The 22,579-nt window shown below is 36.9% G+C and overlaps 1 protein-coding gene across 2 annotated transcripts in view; it reads right to left on the bottom strand.

The window, feature by feature from the left end:
* Window positions 1–22,579, bottom strand: part of APC (APC regulator of Wnt signaling pathway) — a 138,495-nt gene that overhangs the window by 56,836 nt on the left and 59,080 nt on the right. For both annotated transcript variants that reach the window (XM_007451201.1, XM_007451200.1), the window contains 3 exons: window positions 17,582–17,783; window positions 13,135–13,243; window positions 9,542–9,655 (listed from right to left, as the gene is read on the bottom strand). In XM_007451201.1, coding sequence (XP_007451263.1) covers window positions 9,542–9,655; window positions 13,135–13,243; window positions 17,582–17,783 — 425 coding nt within the window. The remainder of the gene's footprint in view (window positions 1–9,541; window positions 9,656–13,134; window positions 13,244–17,581; window positions 17,784–22,579) is intronic.

Raw genomic sequence — 22,579 nt, forward strand, 5'->3', positions numbered from 1 at the left:
TCAGGCTTTAAACAGTAAGAATAATCTTCCCCAAAGCTATTCTTATTACAAGTCAGTGGTACCTTTCAGATTTAGCTTTCCCAAATACCTACTGCAGCTAAACATTATTTTTATTCCCAACACTAAGATGACAATGATGGTAAGAGCTACTGCTCTGCCCATATCCTGAGACCTTCAAGTGAACACAAAGCAGTAACTACAGATCAAACGATGTAGAACTGAAAAAATGTGGGAAAAGTGTTTTTAAGTATATGGTTTTTTTGTTGGTTTTTTTTTGTTTTTTGCAGTATATGTTTTGTTTTTTTGCCCAAGTATATGTTTTAAAAACAAGTACTGCCGGGGGCTTCCCTGGTGGCACAGTGGTTGAGAGTCCGCCTGCCGATGCAGGGGACACGGGTTCGTCCCCCGGTCCGGGAAGATCCCACGTGACGCGGAGCGGCTGGGCTTGTGAGCCATGGCCGCTGAGCCTGCGCGTCCGGAGCGCTCCGCAACGGGAGAGGCCACAACAGTGAGAGGCCCGCGTACCGCCAAAAAAAAAAAAAAAAAAAAGAGTAATTGTTTAAATGGGGAAAAAAGTGTTAGAAGCTAGATGGATTCATTTCCAAACTTTCATGATTATGCACCCACCTGTAAAAGATTTCTGAGCATGTATACCTCAGTAGATAAATAATAAAAGTACTGTAACAGATAGCTTTTAAGTATATATACAAAACTTACATACAAAACTTACTCTTTGAGCATATCTAATTTTGCTTAAATACAATGTCCTTATGATTTTATTGCCATAGTAAAAATGCTTATTGTTGCTATTTTCCAATGTTATGATAAACAAACACAGAAAAGCTCAAAAAAGTTGCACTCACCAAAAAAGAATCCTTCCTCCCTCCCTCCCTTCTTTCCTTCCTTTGTAACACCACAACTGTGCTGATCCTATATCATAATTCTGAAAATAGTGAACCTAAGGTAAATAATATTCTTTAATTAAGAAATTTTACCACATCCAATTTTCATCATGAAAACATGCTGAAGAAGAAATACCTGTGCTTTTGGTAGCTTTCTAAAGAGATCACAAAGATGAGTGATCACCTCTACATCAGATGGTAAATACCTCCTGGCATTACATAAGCAATGAAACTACATACAATTAGTGGCTTTGTAATATTTTATTGTTCTCCTCTCTCTATGTAACTAGCTCCCCTTCACCAATAAAGTCCTAAGTCAAAATTTTTAATATTCAGAGGATGAAAAAGGAAATCATATCTAACACTCCTCTCCACAGAACTACATTTCTGTATTGCTATTAGGTCACTAAATCCTGAAGTCAAGTCTGCACCTTGATTTCTGACACAACGAACCTTGTGCTTCTGTTACTCAACATGAAAATGGAAGAAGCCAGCAGTATTTCTTTCCATTCTCTATATGACAATCTCGAATATTTATGAAATTATGTTTAACGAAAAATGCTTACTTGTTCTGGCATATGGAGATGGTATTACTTTTGCAAAACTGATTTAAAAAAATATTATAGTAATACAGTTCAATATGAATTCAGGACAACTCTCAACAAATTAGGAATAGAAAGTAAATTCCTTAACTTGATAAATGGTATCAAAAACCTTGAGTAGGGCTTCCCTGGTGGCGCAGTGCTTGAGAGTCCGCCTGCCGATGCAGGAGACGCGGGGTCGTGCCCCGTTTCGGGAAGATCCCACATGCCGCGGAGCGGCTGGGCCCGTGAGCCATGGCCACTGAGCCTGCGCGTCCGGAGCCTGTGCTCCGCAAATGGGAGAGGCCACAACAGTGAGAGGCCCGCATAACGCAAGAAAAAAAAAAAAAAACAAAAAAAAAAAAAAAAAAAAAAAAAAAAAAAAACCTTGAGTAAACAACATACTTAATGGTGAAATTTCAGAAGGATTCCTTTTAGAGCCAAGAGAAGATGAAGAAGACAAATTATCACTGCTTTTTATTCAAAGATGTATTAGAGTTCTTATTTAATACAAAGAGAAAAAAAGGACTGGAAAAGACAAAATTGTCATTACTTGCAAACAAAATAACAATCTACTAAAAGAGTTCAGGAAGACTGCTGGACACATAACAATTCAAATTTAGTAATGTAATTAAAGAAAATCCCATTCACAATGCAACAAAAACTGTAAGATATCTAGGAATAAATGTAAAAATAAAGATGTGTAAGAGTTTTATGAAGAATATTACAAAACTTTTTCGAAGGACATAAAATAAGACCTAAATGAACGGAGAGATAAAAAATTAATAACAATACCTAATATTTCCTGAGTGTTTTCTGTTTGCTGGATTCCAAGTGTTTTACATATATTAACTCATTTAATCCTCACATTTTACAGGGAATCATTATTTGTATTTTACCAATGGGAAAACTGAGACAGAGAGTTTACCCAAGATCACAGTGCTGATAAGTGACAGGGAATTAGAACCCAGGAGAACTGGCTCCAGAGTCACTCTTTCAACCAAGAACCAATCTTTATATTGTAAAGATATAAATTCTCCTCAAATTAATTATAAATTCAATGTAATTCAAATCAAAAGCCCATAAGGCTTTTCCTTGAATTAGATGAGTAACAAAACAGAATATAAACACATTTTTACAAACAAAAATAAGGACTCACCCTACTAGGTACCAAGATTAATAAAGCTATAGCAAATAAAACAAATGTGGTTATCAGCGCAGGGACAGAGAAGCTAAAACAGACCAATAGAATAGAGTCTACAAATATCCAGCAAATATAAACTTCTCAGATGCCAGAGACAGCATTACCAATCCATGGGGAAACAGTGGCACATCCAGTTAAGTGATAATGGGAAATTTAGTTAACAACATAAATAAGCATCGATCTGTGTGCATCCGTGTTATGTATATGTATGTGTGTATACATAATTAATTATATATTATATAATTAATAATATATATTTATTAAATAATCAAAATTATATTGCATATAATATATTAATTACATATTCATTGATATAAAAATCATATGTGTGTGTGTGTGTGTATATATATATATAATTAGATTCCTACCTCCAAAACATATATAATAGCAAATTTGAGATGAATTAAAGACCTAACTGTAAAAATAAAACATTAAAATAAAATAAAACAGTAAATAAAACAGTAAAACTATTAGAAAAAAATATGGTATAGGGTATCTTTAAGGATAGGAAAAGATGTATAAATAGGTCAAAGAAAGCACAAATATGGCAATACAATTAATTTAGCTTTATAACAAAAACTAATTTTTGTTATCATGAAGCTAAAGTAGGTAACGTATTTGGCAGGGAGGGGTTGTGATATACATTATGTATAACAGATTTGTATCTAGAGGATATTGAAATATCTCTCAAATACATAAGAATAAGACATTTAACATAACAGAAAATGGGCAAAGGATATGGAAAAATGACAAAATGAAAACCTAATAAATACATGAAAAGATAATCAGCTTCAGTAGTACTCACGGAAGTACAAACTAAATGACAAGATAATGTTTCAAATGCCCATTGACTGTTAATTATAAAATGTGACTCACAATTGCTGAAAAAAATCAGGTAAAAGAAACGGGAATTCTCACATGTGACTAGGAGAAATGTAAACTGATAAAATCATTTTGAGTGCAATTTGGCACACACTATTCAAAACACTCATACTTTATGACCAGCAATTACACTTTTAGGTATATACCCTAGAGCAGAGGTCAGCAAATTAGGGCTTGCTAGCCATCTGTATTTATGAATTAAGTTTTACTGAAACACAGCCATGCCCATCTGCTTATATATTGTCATTTATGGTTGCCTTCTTGCTACAAAGGCAGAGCTGAGTAGTTACGACAGGGACCATATGGCCACAAAGTCTAAAATATTTACCATACAGCTCTTTAAGACTGACTCTTGACCTAGAGAAACTGTTGCGCGTGTGTACAGGATATGAATAAGTATGTTTATCAGAGTTGTTTTAACAGTGAAAAATTACGCATAGTGGAGAGCAGCCACCAACATACTAGGTGCAAATATGTGTTGAACAAATAATGGAGAAAATAAATAAATAACCAAACTGTTAACAGAGATAGCTAGAGACTAACACACAGGCATGGGTAAGAGTGAATTTTGTTTCAACTTTCCCTAAATTGTTTCCCAGTCATTCGTATGTTTTACTGGCCATTTACATTTTCTTTTCAATAAACTGAATGATTACATCCTCTGCCCATATAAAAAAGGAGTTGGGCGTCCCTGGTGGCGCAGTGGTTGAGAGTCCGCCTGCCGATGCAGGGGACGCAGGGTTGTGCCCTGGTCCGGGAAGATCCCACATACCGCGGAGCGGCTGGGCCCATGAGCCATGGCCGCCGAGCCTGCACGTCCGGAGCCTGTGCTCCGCAACGGGAGAGGCCACAACAGTGAGAGGTCCGCATACCGCAAAAAAAAAAAAAAAGAGTTGTCTTTTTCTTATTGTTTGTAGGAATTCTTATAGTACAGGGATATTAACCTTTTCCCCTTACGTGTACAAATATTTTCCCTTAGTTTATTTGCTGCAGGATGAATGTTTTAAATTTTTATGAAATAAATCCTGTTCCCCACCCCACCTTTATTGCTTGAGTTTCCATTCTTAAGATCTCTCGTTATATATTTTCTTCTATTAATTTTATGTTTATTTTTTACATTTAGATATTTAATCCACCTATAATCGTTCATGTACAAGATGTGAGTTAGGGATCTAATTCAATTTCTCTTCTACCAAACAGGTTCCTAGTTATACCTATGCGTTTATTGAGTTATTTACCATTTCCCCCCAAATTTATAACTTTTATCATTAAAAGATTCCATATTTTCTTATATCTTTTTCTAGTCTCTATTCTGTTCTATTTGCCTACGTCTATACCTGTGCTATCATACTGTGATTACAACACCTTTACAGTAAGTTTTAACAAACGGTAAGGTAAATCCTCACTCATAATTTTCTTCAATATTTTTGGAAATTTTTACTTTGCAAACTTTAGAATCATTTTTCTGGGCTCCAAAAAAAATTTAAGGTTATGACTGGAATTGTATTATATATCAACTTTTTAAAGAAAGGCACTTTTAGGATATTAAAGTCTTCTCACCTAGGCTTCCTTATTTATTTTTTTCAGCAACAGAGACATCGATGGTTTAATGGATGGGGGATCTTACACACCTGAAGCAAGGTCCTGGAGTGAGGCCCCACCATGTGTGGTGGACAGCGGACAGGACATGGCAGTGGGTTTCCCTCCCGGTGGAAGGGGAGATTTGCTAGTTACAGGGAGAATTACCTCAGGCGGGCTCATTAGTTACCAGGGAAGCCAGCAGAAACTAGCAGAGGGGGAAGTCCCTCACTGCCCCATTGATGAGAACAATCACCAGCTGGGGCCTGGGGCAAGCCTGCAGGAAGGTCAGTCATGTGAATGGGGTGTAGGTGAAGCAGGCACTGGTTGAGCAGGGGATGTACAGAGAGCAAGACAACAGCCATCTTGGGTGGCCTGATCATATACTCCACCCCTCCGTACCGTGCATGACCCTTACCAACTGGGTCCGCCCCTCTTCCGCGATTCCCTGGGGTCAGGTATGTAGGGGGCACTTCAACCAGATACCCCAAATACAATACAGACAGCAGCATAGGCGCCTCTATTTTTAAGGCCACATTTTGCATCCTTTAGCAATTTTATATTTTTCTTCATGTGGGTATGTTCCAGGTATTTTAAAGTGTCCTGTTATTGTAAACAGGTCCTCCTACCCCATCTTCCATTTCCAAGTGGTAGCTATTGCTACTAGAGAAAACCTACTAATTTTTGTAATGTACCTTAACTCCAGCCACCTTACTCAATTCTCTCATTACCTGAAATATTTTTTGACTCTTCTCTACAGCTTTTCTAGGCAAACAACCATATAATTTACAAATGACAATTATTTGGTCTCTTCCCTTCTAGTTGGAAAATAGTGTAGTATTTAAACAACTTATTTTCTTTCTAACTGAATTAGCGGACCTCCAAACACAGCTAAATAATAGTGATGACAGCAAGCATCCAACCATATTAATGAGTGCAATGGTAATAATCTTATTATCTCTCTATTCAAGTTAATATAAAGTTGGCTTCTGGTTTCTGATACATAATTATTCCTTAAAAAATTTTACTCTATTCTTATTTTATTTGGAATTTTTGTCCATCCTTTCTCCTTGCAAATGAGATCCCACATTTTTTTTCTCATGGCTTCAGGTTTTCCTGGGATCCACTTCCCTATGTTCATTAGCTGGCCATTCTAGTCTTACATGTTGAGTCACTCAAACAGAGAGTTAGGAGGGAAAGATGTACTGTGGACAACTACTAACAAATAGCTAACAGAAGCTAGCTATCAGCTACCAGAAGACCAGCATCTAATTCTTCTTCCATCATAATTCCAAGGCATAGCAGAACAGTATCAGGGAAATGAAATATGAAGGCAGAATTATGTAAACACTGGTTATGTTGCCCAGCAGCCATGGTAAATTTTTTTTTAAGTTTTTATTGGAGTATAATTGCTTTACAATGGTGTGTTAGTTTCTGCTTTATAACAAAGTGAATGAGCTATACATATACACATAACCCCATATCTCCTCCCTCTTGCATCTCCCTCCCACCCTCCCTATCCTACCTCTCTAGGTGGTCACAAAGCACCAAGCTGATCTCCCTGTGTTATGCGGCTGCTTCCCACGAGCTACCTATTTTACGTTTGGTAGTGTATATATGTCCATACCACGCTCTTTGTCCCAGATTACCCTACCCCCTCCCCATATCCTTCAGTCTATTCTCCAGTAGGTCTGTGTCTTTATTCCCATCGTGCCCCTAGGTTCTTCAGAACTTTTTTTTTTTTTAATTCCATATATGTGTGTTAGCATATGGCATTTGTTTTTCTCTTTCTGACTTACTTCACTCTGTATGACAGACTCTAGGTCCATCCACCTCACTAAAAATAACAATTTTGCTTCTTTTTATGGCTGAGTAAGATTCCATTGTATCTATGTGCCACATCTTTATCCATTCATCTGTCGATGGACACTTAGAATGCTTCCACATCCTGGCTACTGTAAATATAGCTGCAGTGAATATTGTGGTACATGACTCTTTTTGAATTATGGTATTCTCAGGGTATATGCCCAGAGGTGGGATTGCTGGGTCATATGAGAGTTCTATTTTTAGTCTTTTAAGGAAACTCCATATTGTTCTCCATAGTGGCTGTATGAATTTACATTCCCACTAACAGTGCAAGAGGGTTCCCTTTTCCCCACACCCTCTCCAGCATTTATGGTTTGTAGATTTTTTTGATGATGACCATTCTGACCGGTGTGAGATGATATCGCATTGTAGTTTTGATTTGCATTTGTCTAATGATGTTGAGCATTCTTTCACATGTTTGTTGGCAATCTGTATATCTTCTTTGGAGAAATGTCTATTTAGGTCTTCTGCCCATTTTTGGATTGGGTTGTTTGTTTTTTTGATATTGAGCTGCATGAGCTGCTTGTATGTTTTGGAGATTAATCCTTTGTCAGTTGCTTCATTTGCAAATATTTTCTCCCACTCTGAGGGTTGTCTTTTCGTCTTGTTTATCGTTTCCTTTGCCGTGCAAAAGCTTTTAAGTTTCATCAGGTCCCATTTGTTTATTTTTGTTTTTACTTCCATTTCTCTAGGAGGTGGGTGGGTCAAAAAGGATCTTGCTGTGATTTATGGCATAGAGTGTTCTCCTTATGTTTTCCTCTAAGAGTTTGATAGTGTCTGGCTTTACTTTTAGGTCTTTAATCCATTTTGAGTTTATTTTTGTCTATGGTGTTAGGGAGTATTCTAATTTCATTCTTTTACATGTAGCTGTCCAGTTTTCCCAGAACCACTTATTGAAGAGGCAGTCTTTTCTCCACTGTATATTCTTGCCTCCTTTATCAAAGATAAGGTGGGGCTTCCCTGGTGGCGCAGTGGTTGAGAGTCCGCCTGCCTATGCAGGGGACATGGGTTCATGCCCAGGTCCGGGAAGATCCCACATGCCGCGGAGCGGCTGGGCCCGTGAGCCATGGCTGCTGGGCCTGCGCGTCTGGAGCCTGTGCTCCACAACGGAATGAAGAGGCTGTCCTTTCTCCACTGTATATTCCTGCCACCTTTATCAAAGATAAGGTGACCATATGTGCATGGGTTTATCTCTGGGCTTTCTATCCTATTCCATTGATCTATCTTTCTGTTTTTGTGCCAGTACCATACTGTCTTGATTACTGTAGCTTTGTAGTATAGTCTGAAGTCAGGCAGCCTGATTCCTCCAGCTCCATTTTTTGTTCTCAAGATTGCTTTGGCTATTCGGGGTCTTTTGTGTTTCCATACAAATTGTGAAATTTTTTGTTCTAGTTCTGTGAAAAATGCCAGTGGTAGTTTGATAGGGATTGCATTGAATCTATAGATTGCTTTGGGGAGTAGAGTCATTTTCACAATGTTGATTCTTCCAATCCAAGAACATGGTATATCTCTCCATCTGTTTGTATCATCTTTAATTTCTTTCATCAGTGTCTTATAATTTTCTGCATACAGGCTTTTTGTCTCCTTAGGTAGGTTTATTCCTAGGTATTTTATTCTTTTTCTTGTAGTGGTAAATGGGAGTGTTTTCTTAATTTCACTGTCAGATTTTTCATCATTACTGTATAGGAATGCAAGAGATTTCTGTGCACTGTTTGTATCCCGCTACTTTACCAAATTCATTGATTGGCTCTAGTAGTTTTCTGGTAGCATCTTTAGGACTCTCTATGTATACTATCATGTCATCTGCAAACAGTGACAGCTTTACTTCTTCTTTTCTGATTTGGATTCCTTTTATTTCTTTTTCTCCTCTGACTGCTGTGGCTAAAACTTCCAAAACTATGTTGAGTAACAGTGGTGAGAGTGGGCAACCTTGTCTTGTTCCTGATCTTAGTGAAAATGGTTTCAGTTTTTCACCACTGACGACGATGCTGGCTGTGGGTTTGTCATATATGGCCTTTATTATGTTGAGGTATGTTCCCTCTATGCCTACTTTCTGCAGGGTTTTTATCATAAATGGGTGTTGAATTTTGTCAAAAGCTTTCTCTGCATCTATTGAGATGATCATATGGTTTTTCTCCTTCAATTTGTTAATACGGTGTATCACATTGATTGATTTGCGTATATTGGAGAATCCTCGCATTCCTGGGATAAACCCCACTTGATCATGGTGTATGATCCTTTTAATGTGCTGTTGGATTCTGTTTGTTAGTATTTTGTTGAGGATTTTTGCATCTATGTTCATCAGTGATAGATGCATGATCTTTGTGCATCTTTGTGACATCTTTGTCTGGTTTTGGTATCAGGGTCATGGTAAATTATTCTTATTTTGAACTAGTGTCAAAGTAAAGACAGACTTTAACATATCTCTAATAATAAAATTTAATCAATGGTAACAGAGCTGTAATTCATTAGATTCTTAACAGATCTCTAGCTAGTGCTGTTTCACAGTTTAATAATAAATAAGTTACCTGTGCTCGTTTTTCCATATCCTGGCAAGTACCCAGTTGTTCTTCCATTGCAACTCTGATTTGCCTTGCTTCATATTCCAATTGCCTTCTTGTCATATCTGTCTGTAAGGAAAACTAAAACCACAAATAAAATGGAAACGTTACTATCTTGGTGTTTATCAGTAAAAATAAAAAGGCATAGGGCTTCCCTGGTGGCGCAGTGCTTGAGAGTCCGCCTGCCGATGCAGGAGACGCGGGTTCGTGCCCCGTTTCGGGAAGATCCCACATGCCGCGGAGCGGCTGGGCCCGTGAGCCGTGGCCGCTGAGCCTGCGCGTCCGGAGCCTGTGCTCCGCAAATGGGAGAGGCCACAACAGTGAGAGGCCCGCATAACGCAAGAAAAAAAAAAAAAAAGCATATAAGTACCAATAAAGAAAATGAATAAGCAAATATGTAAGTTACTGTGCATGAGAGAATTATTTTTTACTCCAAGGAGTCCTAAAACTTGATTATCAGTGCTATGCTCAGACTGGGTCTCTGATGTGAAATGCAGAGTTGAAACACTTTTATTGCCCCACAGTCACAAACAGCTTTAATTAAATTGTACACTTTCATTTAAAATATATAAATGGGGACTTCCCTGGTGACACAGTCATTAAGAATCTGCCTGCCAATGCAGGGGACATGGGTTTGAGCCCTGGTCCAGGAAGATCCCACATGCTGCAGAGCAACTAAGCCTGTGTGCCACAACTACTGGCCTGTGTGCCACAACTACTGAAGCCTGCGTGCCTAGAGCCCGTGCTCTGCAACAAGAGAAGCCACCACAATGAGAAGCCTGTGCACCAAAGAGTAGCCCCTGCTCACCAGAACTAGAGAAAGCCTGCGCGCAGCAACGAAGACTCAATGCAGCCATAAATAAATAAATTTTATAAATAAATAAATTAAATTAGATATATAATCGGTCCAGTTAGGGTAAGCCTATCTTCAGTCACCTTATAATCCTTCTGCTCTGAAGGGGTAGTACTTTGAATTATTAAAAACTAGAATAGTAATGTGGACAACATAGAATAATCAAGAATCAGGTCCATCATCCTTAAGTTTATACCTCCATTTTAGGTACGGACTGTTTATACATGTAGACTAAACAGAGAGAACTTTCCCATTTGTAAAAAGAAGAAAATGGAATAAGAAAAAGCTTTTATATAATATAATCATTAATCGTGAGACAATGCAAACTTCTTGGTAAAAATCCAAATGTGAACCCAAGTTGAAACAAACCAAAAAAAGTACTTCACAGAGTGGGTGTTAATTCATTCAAAATTTTATTTGCCCTTTAACTAAAATTCCAGGTACTGTGGTAACTGCTAGGCATAAAAAAGGATGAAAGGGACAAGGTAAATAAACTTGCAAAGACATGCTCCAAGAGGTGATAAAGGCTAAAAATATTACTAGACAAAATGATAGGTAACAGAGTTATAATGGGCCATGACGAGAGTAAGGAAGTGCTGTAGATTTTTCATGCTCTATATGCCCAATAAAAAGCTGCATGTGTGGAATTCCCTGGTGGTCCAGAGGTTAGGACTCTGTGCTTCCATTGCTGAGGGCCTGGGTTTGATCCCTGGTCAGGGAACTAAGATCCACCCCCCCCCAAAAAAAAAAAAAAAAAGCTGCATGTGTACGTGTCTGACTCAGAATAGCATTCTGTAGGCCTAAGGATCCCAAACTGTGTTGTCAGATAAGTCAGAGGAGCTCTCACCCATTTCCCTTGCAATATACAGATGACATAAGCAGAATGTATTCCTATAGGCATACCCACATTACGGGTTGCAACACAGATGAAATAGTCTGCATGTTATTTCTAATTCCCAGTGAGCCAGTTGTAACTACACTTATTTGTCCTCCACTTCCCCAACACCCCTGCACAAAAAGTTGAATGTGACACAGTATGTTATAATAATGCAGTTTAGATCTGATGTTTTACGCAATACCTAGTATCTTAATAAGTATTTCCATATAAGAGTGTTCTTAACTTGGCTTCCCAATATAAAAGCAAAGTTTTGTGAAATTAAAAAATATTTATGAAATGGAAGCAATTTACATTCGCTAATGTTGTCAAATGGTCCATATAACATCTCACATATCCTCTTTCTCACACACACACACTGTATTTTATTTTTACAAGAGATAAATAAACTGGCACCAAGCGTTGTAAATGGATGACCACAACAAAAGCAACAATGATTGCAATTACCAAACACAAAACACACTCATACTGTTACATATCCTCTTAAATAAACGTGATTGGCTATTTAGTAAATTAATATGGGAATGAATGATTTGACAATTAATCTGTTTCAGATATTAACCAATCGATCTTGCATTGTCATGTACGCGACTGCATGCAGACAGTTGGACTCTAAATTTTGTATACTTTAATTACCAAAGTGAATGTTAAGCAAAACAATGCTTTACTATTTTTAAGAGTAAAAATCCCACCAAACCCTCCTGAGTTCCTAATCCTCATGTGCCAAGAACTCTCCATGAACTGTTCTTTCACTAGTGGTGTCTCCTTAACTTCTGAAAAGACGTTAAGACATCGTCAGGAAGGGAGATTTGTTCCCTCTCAAAATCCTGGATGACTGTTCTAGGAGGCTGAGCACTTAAGCCTCTAGTTCTAGCTCCCACCAGGTAATGCCCACTCCAGTCAGGAAACTGACTATGTGTTTTGAAAAAGGTTTTCCTTCTTTGTACTTTTGCCTTTTGTTTATTATGCTCTCTCAAAAGTGCTATTAGAAAATGAAAGGGAGTCCCCTGGCGGTCCAGTGGTTAGGGCTCTGAGCTTCCACTGCAGAGGGCCTGGGTTCAATCCCTGGTTGGGGAACTAAGACCCCACGAGCCGTGTGGCGGGACCAAAGAAAAGAAAAGAAAATGAAAAATTTAAGCTAAGAGCAGAAGATATATTTTAATTAGCCTATTTTTCCCTTTTTAAAAAGTATTTTTAAATTTATGGATAACAGTTAAAATATAGTCTTGTTTAAAATTATTAATGTATTTCAGAAATGTTCTTACATGTGCCATCCCATGAATAAAGCAGTTGACATGGAGAGGCTGGGTGGGGAGGAAGAGGCTGACAGAATTAAATTATTTTTTACATAGTTATATTTGCAAAACAAATTTAGTATACCTGCAAAAAGCCCTAAGATCCATATCACCAGATACTGTCGTTTGAATAGGACACAAGTTATCTCAAAGATACTTTTAATGCAAAAATTATCTGGCATGAGTCCTGTAATACAGTTCAAAAAACAGACAGATGGTAATAAACATTTCTACAGAGTATGTCTGGTAATTGAACACACAGAATAAAAAACCAGTTTCCGTAGAACCCTGAGTCCTTTAGTATTCAAACTTAAGAGGTTTTCTTAACAAGGGACTTAAAATAAATATGCTTGAGCATAATGAAGTTTTATCATCTTTATAAACAAAATTCATTATTATATATTTAGGTTTAAAGTTGGATAAAACATATTACTGTTTACAAATAACTATAAATGCAGTTATAAATTTATATATACTTTTAGATATTAAAAATAAGTCATTTTGTCAAGTTACTTACATTTTCAGTTAAAGGAAGACTATCTATTCTTTTAGTGAGATTCTGAAGTTGAGCATAATACCAGTCTTTTTCCTTTTCTTCTTTGTCAAGGTCAGCAAGAAGCAATGATCTGTTTTTCAAAAAAAGTTAAGTTTACACAATGCTAATATAGCACACACAACAGCAGTTCTGATAAGCTGTAACTGTACTGTTCTCTATTTAAAGTATAATGAATAAATGAAAATTTTATTAATTTTGGATTTTTGAAGGTGGGACTTAATACAAGAATAAAAAGTATAATAAAGGAGTAAAGAAAAGCAGCAATTATGCAAAAAACAAATCTAGAGTACAGGGAACTACTGCATTGGACATAGATGTAGCTTTCAGCTTCTCAGCAGTTAAAACAGTAAGAAATATATTGTCACTGTGTAATAAGAGGAAATTATTTGGAGGGAGAGAAACGTTTTCTTAGTTTGGAATTTGAAGATGAATTTGTTATATAATTCCTCACAACCTAATCGATGATGTCCTCAATAACAATCTATATCAAGATACTCCATATCTGATCATTATAAAGATAAATGCAAAATAAGAGTGCTAATGGGAAAAAATCAGTAGGTACAAGAAGTATATGATCTAGCTCCTTTCATGTGGCTCTTTCCCAAAGCAACCACTATTATCACTCTCGTGTATATATTTCCAGAGATACTCTATAAAAATGCAAGGATATATATATATATATATATATATATATATATATATATAATTACATGTACATTTTTAAACATAAATAGTAGCATATTTTTATATGTGTTGTCCTATAACTTTTTTTTTCCCACTTAAAAATCTATCTTGGAGATCACTCTGTATCAGAACATAAAAAGGTCCTATGTGTTTTTTGCTAGCTGCAAAGATATTCATGAATCCATACAGGGATAAACTATAACTGGTTCTATGTTGGAAAGCATTTAGGATCTTTCTAATCTTTTGCTATTATAAACAATGCTGCACTGAATATCCTTATACATAAGTTCATTTCACAAATGTGCAAGCATGTACAGAAGATAAATTCCTAGGGTATGTAAATTTTAAAATTACTGCCCTTATTAGGTATTGTACCTATTTATGCTCTTGCCACCTTCATCAATGCAAACATTTTATCAAATGTTTAAAAAATATTTATATAACTAGGATTTTAAGAAATGGTACATCACTATGGTTATAATTTGATTTCTATTAGTATGAGTAAGGTTAAGTATTTTTTCAAGTTTAAAATCCATTTGTATTTCCGTTTCTGTGACTTTTTCTTACTTATTTATAGGACCTCTTCTATATTAAGAATGATAGCACTTTGTCAGTTATAAATATTTTTTCTCAGTTTACACTTGTTTTTTCACTATGTTTTTTACCATGTAGAAAATTTTAATTTTCCTGTAGTCAGATCTGAGGATATTTTTTATTATGGCTTCTGGGGTTTGCTCTTACACAGAGTTGTTCCCCTCTCTGACACTGTTACTTTAAAATTCTATTTGATTATATTTTCTTAAAGAATATGTATGCATGCGAGTATGTGGAAGGTTCTATTCTTGCTAAAATTCCCTTTCCTTTACTGAGAAGCAATTTAAAAAATAAGAAATAAGCCTTCACTTTTGATGTGGCAACCTCAGTAATGAGGGAATCCATGGGAAGGAAGCCAGGCCCTGGTTATGATGTAACAACCTGGGGGGGAGGTGTGCTGAACAATGAGAAGCTGTCCCCTCCCTTCCATTTTTGACAAAAGAACTGGGAGAAAGCAATGTAGAAATCTTGAATCTCTTTCACAGGCTGGATACTAAAACTGACATAAAAATGAGATCTGATTCTATTTTTCAGTGTTCCCTGGTGAGTACCTGTAGGACCTACCAGGACTAAGGTGGGGAAATAAGGGATAGATGGAGATGCTATTTCCTCTGATTACTCTCCAGTAAATAGGCTTATTTAAATAAGATCTGGGTGCTAAAAGTGCTTAAATGGATAGGCTAATGTTAGTGATGGTCGTGGAGTGAGGAAAATGTTAAGGAGAAGAGGGACAAGTTGTTACTCTCAAGTTTAAGATCGAACTGTGGCAAAATGCTCTGGGGAAGCAAAAGTTACCAAGTCTTGAGCCAGCATGATAACAAGTGGTTAACTGAGAGTAGCTGATCCTGTAACTTACACAACAGTGCTTAAGACTCAAAACTGAAACAAGGTCCAGACCCAGAAGCTGGTGGGTCTCTATGGTTTGTTTAGTGTACCGATGGCTTATTTAGTGACTGTCAAGAGTCTTCTTTAAAATGTAAATCTCATGTCTTCTTAGTCCTCTAGCTAATTCAAGATCATCTAAAAGAGCATGGCACATGTATTATGCACTTAAATATTTGTTAAATGTATTAATGGCTAATGTGACAATAGCTGCCTATTGAGTGTATCAGACATAATGCTAAGTACTTTTTTAAAAATCGAATTTTATCCTCACAACATCTTTTAAGGTAGTTATTATTCTTTTTTTGTGTGTGTGATACGCGGGCCTCTCACCGCTGTGGCCTCTCTTGTCGCGGAGCACAGGCTCCGGACGCGCAGGCTCAGTGGCCATGGCCCACGGGCCCAGCCGCTCCGCGGCATGTGGGATCCTCCCGGACTGGGACACGAACCCATGTCCCCTGAATCGGCAGGCGGACTCTCAACCACTATGCCACCAGGGAAGCCCTAGGTAGTTATTCTTATGCTCATTTTACAGACTGGAAAACTGAAGTTCAAAAAGGTTACGGACCTTGGTTTGAGTCCTGGCTTGACTACTTTCTAACACATCTCAATTATCTTCGGCAATACAGAAAACAAGAAAAAAAAGAGACACAGAGACAGCTGATCTATGACTTAAGGGATGTCTAGAAAGAAAGAATAGAAAAACAGAGGGAGAAAAATCATCAACGAAATAACAGAATGTTCAAAAGCTGAAGAAAATAAATTTCCAGAGCAAAAGGACACAGCGAGTATACAGCATGATGAATCAAGAAAACACATATACCAAGGCATTCTGAAAGCTTCAAAAGAAGAAAAATGGTTCCCTGGAAAGGAATGTGAATCAGACCGATACCCAATTTCTCATCAGTGACATTGATTATGAAGAAGGAAAATAAGTTTGAGCCTAGACCTATCCAAACTATCAGGTGTGAGAGCAAAATAAAGATTTTGTCACATAAACAAAAACTAAATTTACCTCCAAACACAGTGAAAACTAAGAGGACACAAGATATATCAGAACTACACACACATATACCCTTCCCCCTCTCTCTCTGCTAATAAAATCAGACTTTTACCTACATGAAGCAAAATAAGATCCTAGGAAAGTCAGTATGCTCACATTCCTCTTAACAGAGCTCAAAGGGGACAAAGAGATGGAAGATTGTAGACCCTAGTTATTAGCTTCTTATTTTTCAGGATACTGTTTCCTAGACTCTCAGAAACAGTCACGATTCAAGGTATGAAACAGAGACTCATGTAAACTCAGGAGAGTAAAGAAAGCTTAACACTATTTCTGGTCCAGATGATTATCCCTATTTTTACAGATGGACAAACCTGAAACCAGAGGGAAAGTAGTAAAAGGTCTTTTGCCTCTCAGTGAGATATGCTAGGCATTTTCCATATATTAATATTCATTTTTCATAACTCCACAAGGTAGAATCATATCCCTATTTTACAGAAGGGAATGACACAAAAATTTAATGACTTGACCAAGGTCCCACAGGTAATATGTAACATTTATACATTTGAATATTTCTTGAAAGTCTAATAGAACTTTTAGGAATATAAATATAATATGGTATTAATCACACATAAAGGAATTTATAAGTTTTTAGAAGGTACAAAACACTTGACAAAGTTCCTAATAACGATATATATTCTGATACTCGTAGTGAGATGATTTTAACTTCAAGAAGAAAAGAATTAATACGCTAGCTCTGAGAAACCCGAACTTATTCTATGTCAAGTAATGTTTTTTAGACTCGGAAACTGATAAATTAAAAAATGTTTCATTTGTGGCCACTTGTAATAGGGCTTTAATAATGGAAACAGTCATCTTATACTGGATCTAGTAGTTATTTAATTCATTTCAAAAGATAACCATAAATTCAATTAAAAATCAGTTACATATTTTAGCCAGATATAACTATTGCGATGTGTATTACTCAATGTACAGAGCATGTGAGTATTTAAGTGACAAAGTAGAAGTTCAGAATCCCAAGAAATTGCCTCCCTTACATTTTTTCGATTTAAGGTAAGTACAATCAATAACATACTGTTTTTGAGATAATAAATGCAAAATGCTCTCTAAGTGTTTGTGATCATCCACCATACACGCTTCATAATTCCTATCTTGTATCATTAAAAATGACAAAATACTAGCAAAAACTGGAGCATAAAAGTTTACTATTTAATGAAGAAAAGTTACCTCTCTTTTTCAAGTTCTTCTAAATAACCGGTATTTTCTCTGCTTCCATTTACAAACCCTCTTCTCGGAAATGAACCCATAGGAACAGGACTGCACTCTCCTGAACGACTAGATACAGATCCTTCTCGGCTTCCGTAAGAACGGAGGGACATTTTTGACCGTAGTTTCACTCCAGGGAAATTACTGCTATCTAAGTTAAGTTCTAAATAAAATACAGACAAGTTTTTATAAAACAATTGCTTTAAGTGCTCTAAAATATTGCTAATACAATTATATTATCTTTTTATTTTTTAACATTTTTATTGGAGTATAATTGCTTTACAATGGTGTGTTAGTTTCTGCTTTATAACAAAGTGAATCAGCTATACATATACATATATCATCATATCTCTTCCCTCTTGTGTCTCCTTCCCACCCTCACTATCCCACCCCTCTAGGTGGTCACAGAGCACTGAGCTGATCTCCCTGTGCTATGCGGCTGCTTCCCACGAGCTATCTATTTTACGTTTGGTAGTGTATATATGTCCATGCCACTGTCTCACTTTGTCACAGCCTACCCTTCCCCCTCCCCATATCCTCAAGTCCATTCTCTAGTAGGTTTGTGTCTTTATTTCTGACTTACCCCTAGGTTCTTCATGGCCTTTTTTTTTTCTTAGATTCCATATATATGTGTTAGCATATGGTATTTGTTTTTCTCTTTCTGACTTACTTCACTCTGTATGACAGACTCTAGGTCCATCCACTTCACTACAAATATCTCAATTTTGTTTCTTTTTACGGCTAAGTAATATTCCATTGTACATATGTGCCACATCTTCTTTATCCATTCATCTGATGATGGACACTTAGGTTGCTTCCATGTCCTGGCTATTGTAAATAGAGCTGCAATGAACATTTTGGTACATGACTCTTTTTGAATTATGGTTTTCTCAGGGTATATGCCCAGCAGTGGGATTGCTGGGTCATATGGTAGTTCTATTTTTAGTTTTTTAAGGAACCTCCATACTGTTCTCCATAGTGGCTCTATCAATTTACATTCCCACCAACAGTACAAGAGGGTTCCCTTTTCTCCACACCCTCTCCAGCATTTATTATTTCTAGATTTTTTGATGATAGCCATTCTGACCAGTGTGAGATGATATCTCATTGTAGTTTTGATTTGCATTTCTCTAATGATAAATGATGTTGAGTATTCCTTCATGTGTTTGTTGGCAATTTGTATGTCTTCTTTGGAGAAATGTCTATTTAGGTCTTCTGCCCATTTTTGGATTGGGTTGTTTGTTTTTTTTGTTATTGAGCTGAAGGAGCTGCTTGTAAATCTTGGAGATTAATCCTTTGTCAGTTGCCTCATTTGCAAATATTTTCTCCCATTCTGTAGGTTGTCCTTTGGTCTTGTTTATAGTTTCCTTTGCTGGGCAAAAGCTCTTAACTTTCATTAGGTCCCATTTGCTTATTTTTGTTTTTATTTCCATTTCTCTAGGAGGTGGGTCAAAAAGAATCTTGCTGTGATTTATGTCATAGAGTGTTCTGCCTATGTTTTCCTCTAAGAGTCTGATAGTGTCTGGCCTTACATTTAGGTCTTTAATCCATTTTGAGTTTATTTTTGTGTATGGTGTTAGGGAGTATTCTAATTTCATACTTTTACATGTACCTGTCCAGTTTCCCCAGCACCACTTATTGAAGAGGCTGTCTTCTCTCCACTGTATATTCTTGCCTCCTTTATCAAAGATAAGGTGACTATATGTGCATGGGTTTAACTCTGGGCTTTCTATCCTTTTCCATTGATCTATCTTTCTGTTTTTGTGCCAGTACCATACTGTCTTGATTACTGTAGCTTTGTAGTATAGTCTGAAATCCGGGAACCTGATTCCTCCAGCTCCATTTATCTTTCTCAAGATTGCTTTGGCTACTCGGGGTCTTTTGTGTTTCCATACACATTGTGAAATTTTTTTGTTCTAGCTCTGTGTAAAATGTCAATGGTAGTTTGATAGGGATTGCATTGAATCTGTGGATTGCTTTGGGTAGTATAGTCATTTTCACAATGTTGATTATTCCAATCCAAGAACATGGTATATCTCTCCATCTGTTTGTATCATCTTTAATTTCTTTCATCAGTGTCTTATAATTTTCTGCATACAGAAAATTTTGTCTCCTTAGGTAGGTTTATTCCTAGATATTTTATTCTTTTTGTTGCAATGGTAAAGGGGAGTGTTTTCTTAATTTCCCCTTCAGATTTTTCATCATTAGTGTATAGGAATGCAAGAGATTTGTGTGCATTAAGTATGTATGCTGCTACTTTACCAAAATTCATTGATTAGCTCTAGCAGTTTTCTGGTAGCATCTTTAGGATTCTCTATGTATAGTATCATGTCATCTGCAAACAGTGACACCTTTACTTCTTTTCTGATTTGGATTCCTTTTATTTCTTTTTCTTCTCTGACTGCTGTGGCTAAAACTTCCAAAACTATGTTGAATAATAGTGGTGAGAGTGGGCAACCTTGTCTTGTTCCTGATCTTGGTGGAAATGGTTTCAGTTTCTCACTACTAAGAACAATGTTGGCTGTGGGTGTGTCATATATGGCCTTTATTATGTCGAGGTAAGCTCCCTCTATGCCTACTTTCTGGAGGGTTTTTATCATAAATGGGTGTTGAATTTTGTCGAAAGCTTTCTCTGCATCTATTGAGATGATATGGTTTTTCTCCTTCAATTTGTTAATATAGTGTATTACATTGATTGATTTGCATATTTTGAAGAATTCTTTCATTCCTGAGATAAACCCCACTTTATCATGGTATATGATCCTTTTACTGTGCTGTTGGATTCCGTTTGCTAGTATTTTGTTGAGGACTTTTGCATCTATGTTCATCAGTGATATTGGCCTGTAGTTTTGTTTCTTTTTGACATCGTTGTCTGGTTTTGGTATCAAGGTGATGGTGGCCTCATAGAATGAGTTTGGGAGTGTTCCTCCATCTGCTGTATTTTGGAGGAGTTTGAAAAGGATAGGTGTTAGCTCTTCTCTAAATGTTTGATAGAATTCGCCTGTGAAGCCATCTGGTCCTGGGCTTTTGTTTGTTGGAAGATTTTTTTTTTTTTTTTTTTCGGTACACGGGCCTCTCACTGTTGCGGCCTCTCCCGCTGCGGAGCACAGGCTCCGGACGCGCAGGCTCAGCGGCCATGGCTCACGGGCCCAGCCGCTCCGCGGCATGTGGGATCTTCCCGGACCGGGGCACGAACCCGTGTCCCCTGCATCGGCAGGCGGACCCACAACCACTGCGCCACCAGGGAAGCCCTGTTGGAAGATTTTTAATCACCGTTTCAATTTCAGGGCTTGTGATTGCTCTGTTCATATTTTCTATTTCTTCCTGGTTCAGTCTTGGAACGTTGTGCATTTCTAAGAATTTGTCCACTTCTTCCAGGTTGTCCAATTTATTGGCATAGTGTTGCTTGTCGTAATCTCTCATGATCCTTTGTATTTCTGCAGTGTCAGTTGTTACTTCTCCTTTTTCATTTCTAATTCTATTGATTTGAGTCTTCTGCTTTTTTCTTGATGAGTCTGGCTAATGGTTTATCAATTTTGTTTATCTTCTTAAAGAACCAGCTTTTAGTTTTATTGATCTTTGCTACTGTTTCCTTCTTTTCCTTTTCATTTATTTCTGATCTGAACTTTATGATTTCTTTCCTTCTGCTAATTTTGGTGTTTTTTTTGGTTATTCTTTCTCTAATTGCTTTAGGTATAAGGTTAGGTTGTTTATTTGAGATGTTCCTTGTTTCTTAAGGTAGGATTGTATTGCTATAAACTTCCCTCTTAGAACTGTTTTTGCTGCATCCCATAGCTTTGGGGTCATCGTGTTTTCATTGTCATTTGTTTCTAGATATTTTTTGATTTCCTCTTTGATTTCTTCAGTGATCACTTCGTTATTAAGTAGTGTATTGTTTAGCCTCCATGTGTTTGTATTTTTTACAGATTTTTTCCTGTAATTGATATCTATTCTCAGAGCGTTGTGGTTGGAAAAGATACTTGATATGAATTCAATTTTCTTAAGTTTACCAAGGCTTGATTTGTGACCCAAGATATGATCTATCCTGGAGAATGTTCCATGAGCACTTGAGAAGAAAGTGTATTCTGTTGTTTTTGGATGGAATGTCCGATAAATATCAATTAAGTCCATCTTGTTTAATGTATCATTTAAAGCTTGTGCTTCCTTTTTTATTTTCGTTTTGGATGATCTGTCCATTGGTGAAAATGGGGTGTTAAAGTCCCCTACTATGATTGTGTTACTGTTGATTTCCTCTTTTATGGCTGTCAGTACTTGCCTTATGTATTGAGGTGCTCCTATGTTAGCTGCGTAAATATTTACAATTGTTATATCTTCTTCTTGGATTCATCCCTTAATCATTACGTAGTGTCCTTCTTTGCCTCTTGTAATAAATAGTCTTTGCTTTAAAGTTTATTTTGTCTGATATGAGAATTGCCACTCCAGCTTTCTTTTGATTTCCATTTGCATGGAATATCTTTTTCCATCCCCTCATTTTCAGTCTGTATGTGTCTCTAGGTCTGAAGTGGGTCTCTTGTAGACAGCATATATATGGGTCTTGTTTTTGTATCCATTCAGCCAGTCTATGTCTTTTGGTTGGAGCATTTAATCCATTTATATTTAAGGTAATTATCGATATGTATGTTCCTATTACCATTTTCTTAATTGTTTTGGATTTATTATTGTAGGTCTTTTCCTTCTCTTGTGTTTCCTGCCTAGAGAAGTTCCTTTAGCATTTGTTGTAAAGCTGGTTTTGTGGTGCTAAATTCTCTTAGCTTTTGCTTGTGTGTAAAGGTTTTAATTTCTCTGTCCAATCTGAATGAGATCCTTGCTGGGTAGAGTAATCTTGGTTGCAGGTTTTTCTCCTTCATCACTTTCAGTATGTCCTGCCACTCCCTTCTGGCTTGTAGAGTTTCTGCTGAGAGATCAGCTGTTAACCTTATGGGGATTCCCTTGTGTGTT

Source organism: Lipotes vexillifer, unplaced genomic scaffold (assembly GCF_000442215.2).
Source record: "Lipotes vexillifer unplaced genomic scaffold, Lipotes_vexillifer_v1.1 scaffold91, whole genome shotgun sequence".
Lineage (NCBI taxonomy): Eukaryota > Metazoa > Chordata > Mammalia > Artiodactyla > Lipotidae > Lipotes > Lipotes vexillifer.